The sequence below is a fragment of the Corticium candelabrum genome, chromosome 8 (genome assembly GCF_963422355.1).
Source record: "Corticium candelabrum chromosome 8, ooCorCand1.1, whole genome shotgun sequence".
Taxonomy (NCBI): Eukaryota; Metazoa; Porifera; class Homoscleromorpha; order Homosclerophorida; family Plakinidae; genus Corticium; species Corticium candelabrum.
In genome coordinates, this window is record NC_085092.1 from 4,522,062 (window position 1) to 4,531,470 (window position 9,409).

Here is a 9,409-nt window from a genome sequence, read left to right on the forward strand (position 1 = left end):
TAGACTAGACCCGAGTTCTATTCGAGCGTCAACGTAACATAAACAGAAAATTGTGCAGTTTGCAACTACCAATCGGCTGTTGCGATTTCGCTCACGTGGACCAGTTTTCTAACTTGGACGACTACGATCTCATCAACGCTGTGACAGACTTTCCTTGCCTCTGGCATGTTAACGGAGCTTTCTATAGAATGCTAGAGCTTCACGAGCGCTAATAACGGCCTTCGACGCCAGACACTTGTCGCAGCTGATAGTGCCTCAGACATGTTATTGTAATCAATACGTTGTGGCGTCTAGTCAGACTAAATTGTACGCTGGGTGTCGCTCGGCTTGCGTAAGTTGCTGTAAACCAGCCTTAAGTTACTGTAACAGTATAACGCTGACGCTCAGCTGAACCTCAAACTTCAAAGAGATTGTCCCGACGGAAATGGCATCCTTTAATGCTGACGCTCTAGTTGGACTTATTTCTATTTCAGCGTCAGCGAGATTGTAATTCAGGCTTACTGTTCGTGTGCGCTCCAAAACAATTGCTTGGAGGACACAGATTGAAATCAATATCTTTGATTTTTAGGGTATTATGAACTACAAACCGTCACGGGCTTCGCGCGTCTCGGAGTCTCCTGCTCACGGCAAGCGAAGCGTCGACGTCGGAATAACGAATGCGCGTCGTTCAAATGCGGTAGAGATTCAGAGCAACCGGAAAGACACGCCTTTAAATGTCGATAACGTCTCGCCGCTTCTTCTCAAACAGCAGCAAGTGGAGAAGGACGAGATGGAAGATGAACTACGTTTGGAGAGAGACGAAGAAGATGAGAAACTGCAAAAGGTGAGCAAGTAAACCGCAGGAGCTTAAGAAGGACGAGTCGACTATGTGATAAATGGGAAACAGACTAGTAGACAGGTGAGGGAACAGACAGACAGACAGACAGACAGACGACAGACAGACAGACAGAGACAGCTAGACTATCAGACAGACAGACAAAAACGCAGGCAGAAAGATAGACAGACAGACAAACAGGCAGACAGTCAGACAGACAGAATCAAGTTTATTGTCAACAATCTTCACTACTACAAACAGTTATTGTTAAAATGAAATGTTCTACTTGTAGTCCGAGACTATTGCTAATGAGTGACAGACAGACAGACAGACAGACTATCACACTCAGGTTTGCGTACATTAGTTTGCGAGGTGTATTGACCCTATTGGGCCTCTGGAACATTTTAAATAGTTTTGGTTGTAATAGCATTCATTTATAAAATATATGAAAAAACGGACAAAGAGATCGACAGACAGACAGACAGACAGAAAGGCAGACAGACAAACAGACGGAGAAAGAAACAGACAGACAGACAGACAGACAGGCAGACAGACATGTAGGCAGAGACAAACAGACAGACAGACAGACAGACAGACATGACGGGCGTGTAGCATCCAAGACTTGAGGCCTTGTTGTTTTCGCCTTGCTTGTCCGTTCTCTGGCAATGTCTTCTGCCGAGAAATGTCCATACGAGTCTTGTCATGTTTCGGACACACTGAAGAGAGTTCTGTGTCATATCCGCGACGCTCACGACCCGAATCTCCTCCCAGGGGATTTCATCGCTCGCCTGAATCTTCTTCAGTGCTCATTCTGCAAAAGATGGTACTTGAAGTTGAAACAACACACTTCTCAATGCCGTTCTCGGAAATCCGTTTCTGATGGTCAACGGTCAAGTCAGGGCCATACTACACTCGGCGCATCGTCACCTCCTGGAAGGAACGTCCGGAAGACCCTTTCTGAGTTGCCGCCGTCTCTTACAGTGCCGGATTCATTCTCTGGAGATTCCGCTTGTCATAATCCACCTCAGCGCGTGTCCCTACAGGATGCCCATGCTGACCTAGAGACTGCAGCCTGGAACATTATCCGGGATCTGCCCTCGGATGCCATTCTCAAGGCCATTCCCCCACGGGTTGTACAAACAATCAAGCCTGCCGCACGAGCACTCTTTCACGACTGTTGTGCTGTGGCCCTTCGAAAGATCCATGACAATCCCGGTAACGAGCTAGCATGGAAGCTGCTCTTCCTCATTCCACGCATGATTCTCACGCCTATGGTCAGGGGAGGACGTCATGGCTTTCGTGACGTCAAAGTGAGGTATCAGAAATTTCTCAGTTGGAATTGGTCGGATCTACTTCAGCTAAATGGATCAACTTCAAAGAAGACGCCTCGTTGTAGTGATGAAGCACGGAGAGCCGCTACCCTGAGGTTGGTGAGATGTGGAGAGCTTTCAAGAGCTTCCAGGTTGTTAACCAGCAAAGGCCTAGCTCCTGCCTCAGAAGATACCACAGCAAAGCTGGCTTCCAAGCACCCTTCCAGAGCCACGGGGTTGCATCTTCCTTCTTTGTCTCAAGATTCAATCAAACTGTCAAGCTCAGCGCTGTTTGATGCCATTAGACGAGCTCCACGGGGTTCTGGTGCAGGTCTCTCAGGCTGGCGCTTCGAGCATTTGAAAGTTCTACTTGAAAACGAGCTCACAGCAGATTGTCTTTTTTCCGCTTGTTCGGCTATTGCTAGAGGCATATTGCCTGCTGCTGCAGTAACCCTCTTTTCTTCATCTCGGCTAATTGCTCTGCCCAAGTCCAATGGCGACATACGACCTATTGCAGTTGGTGAAGCTATACGCAGGCTGACAGCTCGAGCTATATGTCAACAAAAAAAGGAACTGTTCTCAAGCTTCTTCTGCCCCATCCAGCATGGTGTGGCAACCGAGTGTGGCACTGAGCTGATTGTCCATCACATTGAGCTACTCCTCCAGCACAATCCCGACTGGGTTGTATTAAAATCTGATGTCAGAAATGCATTCAATTCCATCAGCAGACAACAGATGTTGGAGCAAGTGGTCGGGTCATTTCCAGATATCTTGAATCATGTAGCTCAGATGTATGGGAGGATCAGCCCATTGGTATTCATGCAAGGTATCACTCCAGTTACAATCGAATCTGCAGAAGGGGTCCATCAAGGCGACCCGCTGGGGCCAGTTCTATTTGCCACTGCCATTCATTCTGTTCTAAAAGATCTTCAGGAGATGCATCCGAAGGTTCGTATCTTGGCATACTTGGACGACGTCTTTGTACTGGGTCACCCTACGGATATTCAGTCTGCCTTTCAAGATCTGAAAAAGTCTTTTTTTGCCATCAACATGATCATTGCAGATTCAAAGTGTGAGATCTACTGCCCTTCTACACGTGATCCTGTTGAAGGCTTTGACTGCATACCAGTCACTGATGATGGAGCCATCTTTCTTGGAGCACCCGTAGGCACACCTTCATTTGTTGCCTCCTCTTGCTCGAACATCGCAAAGTCAAAATTCTTACTGTGTAACGAACTTGTTCAATTGGGAGACATACAGAGTGCCATGCTCTTGTTGAGAGGCTCTCACGTCCCTTGCCTGAATCACTTGGCACGCTTAGTTCGTCCTGAGTTGCTCACACAAGCAGCTTCAATTCACGACTCTCAGACAAGAAAGACATTTTGCCATCTACTTGGGTTCAACGAGATTGAGGACATGCCTTGGCGCCAAGCTGTTTTGCCAATTAGACTTGGTGGCTTTGGCATGACTTCGTTGGCTTTTGTGTCGCAGCCTGCCTTTGTTGCATCCTGGGCTCACGCCATTGTGGAACTGCCTCTTCGTTTTCAAAGTCTCTTTCCAGCTGTTGACAGCCTAGTTAATTCAACTACTGGGGCTCTTAGTAACGCCCTGACCCAATCTGTCCCTGATGGAAAGCATATTTCCGAATATCTGACATCTGCAGGCAAAGTTCAGCATCAGCTATCCATGTCATTTGCTCGCTGTGAGGCAGAAATCTTGTTCACAGATGCACCCACAGCCCGAGACGCAGCACGACATCGATCTACAAAAGGAAAAGGAGCTGGTGCATGGCTGAACGCAATCCCGACTTCAGAAGTGCTCGCACTAAATTCTTACGAGTATCGTTTAGCGTCCTTGCTGAGGTTGGGCTTGCCCATTCCACTTTCTGACTGGATGACAACATGCAACTGTGGTGCCTCCCTGGACAGCAGTGGGTACCATCTGCTAACATGCAAAACCGGTGGAGGGCCAGTTTGGTCGCACGAATCGCTTGCATCAGTCTGGTCTGATTGCCTGCGGGAGCTGCACATCCATCATCGAAGGGAACCGAGGCATCGGTATGCCAATTCCAATGACCGGCCAGACATTGTAGCCTTCGACTCAGACTCTGGGTGCAATGTGGATCTGGACATAGCTCTAGCACACCCATGGAGCTCGGACATCTTCCCTAGATCTTCGGAAACAGATGGCGCCGCTGCTGAGAGAAGAGAGGAGAGAAAAAAGTCAAAATACGAGAAGGAATGTCTACCAGGTGGAACTGCTGTCAGTCTCATTCCTCTGGTTATGGAGCATTTTGGACGCTGGGGTGTCATGGGAAGAAACTTCCTGCAAAAACTAGCAAAGAAATCATGTGACGAAATTGGTAGACCAAACGCTGCAGAGTTCCTTGACTTTTGGCGAAAAAGATTCTCCCTTCAGCTGCAAAAATGCAATGCCAAAGTCATACTGAGGAAGATGGCAAGCTTGTCAAGTGACACAAGTAGCGCTAAGTACTCAACCCAGTTCTTTAGCCACTAGGCTGACCTGGGTTATCTTTTAAGTTAAGTTGTTACTGTTTTTAGTGCTTTTTCCTGTGTACTGTAGCACCTAAAACATTATGTCATTGCCTAGCACTCTTTGTATGATAGATGAATGTTTGAAAATATATGTGATTGACAGACAGACAGACAGACAGACAGACAGATGATAAGTTAGGACAACGAAACCCAAGCGAATTCTTAGACCACTGTAGAAAAAGAGTCTCAGTTCAACTACAGAAAAGCAATAATATTACTGTAACACCATCATCAATACGGGGTCCTTACTGACTAACGAAAATGAAAACCTCAGCAAAGTAAATGACGGCTAGTATTTGTCCTTTGAGGACCAGACTATCTTTTAGGTATATTTTCATGTAGTAAGAACTTTATTGTAATTATTGAACTTTATTTTTAGCTAGCTGCTGTTGGTTATTGTAGTTATCATTGCCCAAAATATATGTATTGACAGACAGACAGACAGACAGACAGACAGACAGACAGACAGACAGACAGACAAACAGACAGACAGACAGACAGACATACGCAATAGAGACTGTCAAAGTAGTTTGCATTAAACTAAAGCTGAACTCAGTAGATTGCTTGTATTTAGTGTTAGAAATGTAACGTAGAGTTTGTATTTCAATAAATGAAACAGACAGACAGACAGACAGACAGACAGACAGACAGACAGACAGACAGACAGACAGAAAGACGGACGGACGGACGACGAACTGACGGACGGATCCACGCACACACGCACACGCACACGCACACGCACACACACACACACACACACACACACACACACACACACACACACATATTCACTTGCAGTTTTTTGAAAAGAAACAAAATCAAAGCAAACAAATAAAAGTAAGTTAACAAAAATACGCACATGGTGAGAGGGACAAATATCCAGCGTGACAAATCACAATATACTGTCGTCTAACTTAGTTGACTGCCGACTCATTTGATTTCACTACAGTTGTTTGCTGCGAAAAAGATAATCGGAATAAAACAAATAAAGCACACGCTGCTGTTCAAGGCATCATCGATGGCCAACGTACAGAACGATGGCGAGTCAGAAGACATCGACTTGTTGGTGGATCAGTTCTCCGACGCAGTAGTATTTCTGGAAGAAGCTGTTGACGAAGAGATTGCAAGGCTAAGAGTATTGTTGCTGTGCCGATTAGGAAATCGAGAAGCCATTGCCGAATCATTGGTCATTTGTCACATGAATTAAATTTAAAATAATTTGTTTGGTACTCTTCAAAATTTGTAACAATATTTTCTTATTAATTGATATATAAATTTTTAATTTTTTATAGTCAATGTTTTACTTGACATTTTATATTTAAAAATAAATGTAAACTATTGATTAATAGATAAAAAATTTACCAGCAAAAGTACTAATTAATAAATATTATTAAATATATTAATTTTTAAATTTTTATTTTTTAACAAAAAAATTATTATAAATTTTTAATTTTAATTATTATTTTAATTCTTTTAATACTGTTTATTAATTATTCTTTCCCCTTTAATTATTTTATTATTAATTAATATGTATACTTTTAATGTTTTACTTTAACATTAATTAATATATTTTGCTTTCAATATTTTATTTATAAATTTTAATTTATTCATATTTTACATTTTAATATTTTATTTATTAATTAACATTTATACTTTTAATTTTATTTTTATTAGCTAATAAAAGTTATATTTCTAAAACTTATTATTTATTAATATTATTCTTTATTAATGTTTTATTCATTAATTAGTTTTATTTGTAAATTGTTTATTTATTAATTATTATTTTACCTTTCTATTTTACTTATTAATTAATATTTACCTTTAATTTTTATTTGTTCATTAATAGTTTTATTTGTTAATGTTCTATTTTTCATTAATATTTTTATTTCAATTTTTTCTATTATTTGATATGTATAATTATTTTTAAGGTTTTACTTATTAATTAATATTTTTGTTCTTAAATTTTTAAATATATTTTTATTTTTTTAATTATTAAAAAAATTTATACTATATAATGTTACTTATTAATAAAAAATTTTGTTTCTAAATGTTTATTAATTAATTAATATTTTACCTTTACTTTTATTTTTTATTAATAGGTTTATTTGTTAATATTCTATTTTTCATTAATGATTTTACTTTATTTTTTATTAATTGGTATTTATAATTTTTAAGGTGTTACGTATTAATAAATGTTTTTGCTTTTAATTTTTAAATATATTTTTTTTATTATTATTATAAAAGGTATTTATATTATATAATGTTTTCTTATTAATAAAAAAATTTGTTTATAAATTTTTATTTATTAATTAATATTTTTACTTTTCAAATTTTTATTCTATTAGGAGGAGCAGAAGGATTATATTAATGACTTAGAGGACATGATGAACAGACAGAGGGATGATACTGCAGACCACGTGGCTACCCAATTCGGTTCGTTTTTTAATTGCGTGGCGGAAATCGAGGAAGAATTTCTATCTGATTTTGACGACAAGAGTGATCAACACAGAACAGCATTGGAACACTTGGAAAGAAAAATACCGCTAGAAAACAGCGAACGGCGAAACAGTTTGGTATGAAGTCTTATTACTTGACTATAAAATTTTTTAATTTGTTAATTTAATTGCTTTAATGCATAACGTATTATATTATAACATTGTACATATTTTAGAAAAAAATTATTTTATAATGTTTAATTAATTTTTTATTAATTTATTGTTTTAATTTATATTTTTTAATTTATTTTTTAATGTTATATTTTATTACGCAATAATTTATAAAGTATTATAATCCATTACGTATAATATATTAATTTTGAATTAGCAAGCTTTTGTTTTAATTTTTTATTTTGGGTTATTCCCCATCATAGCGAGGCTTCCAATGTGTGTCGCACAACAGAAAGGGGCGTGGTCCTATATGGCAATGCATCGACCTCTTGGTATCTGGGTAGCCTCGACACTAGGCCTTCCTTCGCTTTCGGTGGTCCCAACGGGGCGGTATCACGTGACGTTGTCTCCATAAAGCGAAGGGAGGCCTATAGTAACTCTTAATGTCATTAGACAACTTAACTAATAATGTCATTAGAAAAACCCACCCTTTGTCGGTTTGTTTCGTACTGCTAAAGACTTGCAAAAGAGATCAGGTGCGTTTTCGTTTACAGCAGGGTATGCCGTCATACCAAAGGCGTTGGAACGGAAAGGCGCGAATTCCAGTCACTAACTATGCATACTGGCCTTTGCGATGCTGCTTACTGTTTAGTTATCGTAGAGAAATGAGCGCAAAGACTGTACGGCCATGTCGCACGCAAAAGACAACGCACAGACTCTGTACTCTCTTGTCGTTGACTAGAAGACGACGCAATAGCGATTAGGCTACTGTACATGTACGCTTTTGTCTTAAACTATCATCGCGCTCCCGGAATCGATCGAAAGCCATTGCGACTACGCGTGAAATTTCTACGTGGCTGTTGTCAGCCTGAAGCTACTCCAGACGCAATCACTGCACGCGAATAAAAGAGATAGCTTCACTCGCTGCGACGTAGGGAGAATACTGGAACTGTTCGCAACCTACAAACGCGCCCAAACGATATTCTTCGGTCGGTACACGTCTGGCGCACAAGCTGTTGTAGCTCGCTAGATGACACCTGTGAATTGGACGATTGTTTACTGATCTCCGCATGTTTCAGACGTAATAATCAGGAAGTAAGTCAAATGTGATTTACAGTCGACCAAATCATCGTTTGCGAAATAGGTCAGGTGACAAACTAGTTTGTCACGTGACATAAGAGTTACTAGGCCTCCCTTCGCTTTACCGAGACAACATCACGTGATACCGCCCCGTTGCTATCTCGCGTGGAAGGACCACCGAAAGCAAAGGAAGGCCTAGTGTCGAGGCTAGTATCTGGGAGTGCGCTAGCACTCCCTGAGTAGTGATGGCACCGGTAGTTAATATTTATCCCAATATTCACTTTGGGAGATTGGTTTCAAATGTAAAGTATGAGTACTTGTTTCGACCCCTATTTCTTTAAGCACTAGTTCAGTGGCGTAGCTACTGGGGACCCAGGAGGGGTCTGGTCCCTCCAAAATTTAAGGCGTGGTCGACAATGAGCGACAGCAGAATGAACGACCTGGCAATTTTGTCAATTGAGAAAGACTTGTCTTGTAGCTAGTTAATTTTTGACATGACAATAGATAAGTTTGCTTCAGTAGACAAAGGGAGAAGGCTAAAATTAAAATAGACTCAGCTGTGATAGACTTACTGCGTTTTGGCTCTAGCAGTCCGTAACCAAATAACACAGACGTATTGACTATTGTATGGAGCAATTTGCTTGAAAGCCAAGTATGTAGCGCACATAAACTTGAATATTAGAAAAATTCAATAATAGCGGTTGACGTGTGCAAGTTTATATCAACCTCCAATGTTAAATGTTAATTCATTAATATTAATTAATTTATATATTAATATTAAAAGGCCCTCTAAAAATTTAGGTTTGGCTACGCCACTGACTAGTTAGAGTACGCAGCCGTCCCTACTTTGATTGTTACTTTGTATTCTGTGTGTGTGTGTGTGTGTGTGTGTGTGTGTGTGTGTGTGTGTGTGTGTGTGTGTGTGTCTGTGTGTGTGTCTGTGTCTGTGTCTGTGTCTGTGTGCGTGTGCGTGTGCGTGTGCGTGTGTGTGTGTGTGTGTGTGTGTGTGTGTGTGTGTGTGTGTGTGTGTGTGTGGTGTGTGTG

At 40.5% G+C, this 9,409-nt stretch overlaps 2 protein-coding genes across 2 annotated transcripts in view; both read left to right on the forward strand.

Annotated features, from left to right (window-relative positions):
• Positions 1-2,039: 2,039 nt before the first annotated feature.
• Positions 2,040-4,801, forward strand: LOC134182896 (uncharacterized). Its single transcript, XM_062650336.1, has one exon. The coding sequence runs from the start codon at positions 2,071-2,073 to the stop codon at positions 4,639-4,641; it is 2,571 nt and encodes an 856-aa protein (XP_062506320.1). The 5' UTR covers positions 2,040-2,070; the 3' UTR covers positions 4,642-4,801.
• Positions 4,802-5,697: 896 nt separating this feature from the next.
• Positions 5,698-9,409, forward strand: part of LOC134182897 (calponin homology domain-containing protein DDB_G0272472-like) — a 16,179-nt gene continuing 12,467 nt past the window's right edge. Inside the window, exons 1-2 of the mRNA XM_062650338.1 lie at positions 5,698-5,865; positions 7,025-7,252. Coding sequence (XP_062506322.1) covers positions 5,698-5,865; positions 7,025-7,252 — 396 coding nt within the window. The remainder of the gene's footprint in view (positions 5,866-7,024; positions 7,253-9,409) is intronic.

Excerpts from the sequence above, each read along its gene's own strand:
- LOC134182896 (XM_062650336.1), top strand. The coding sequence starts at position 2,071 with ATGATTCTCACGCCTATGGTCAGGGGAGGACGTCATGGCTTTCGTGAC.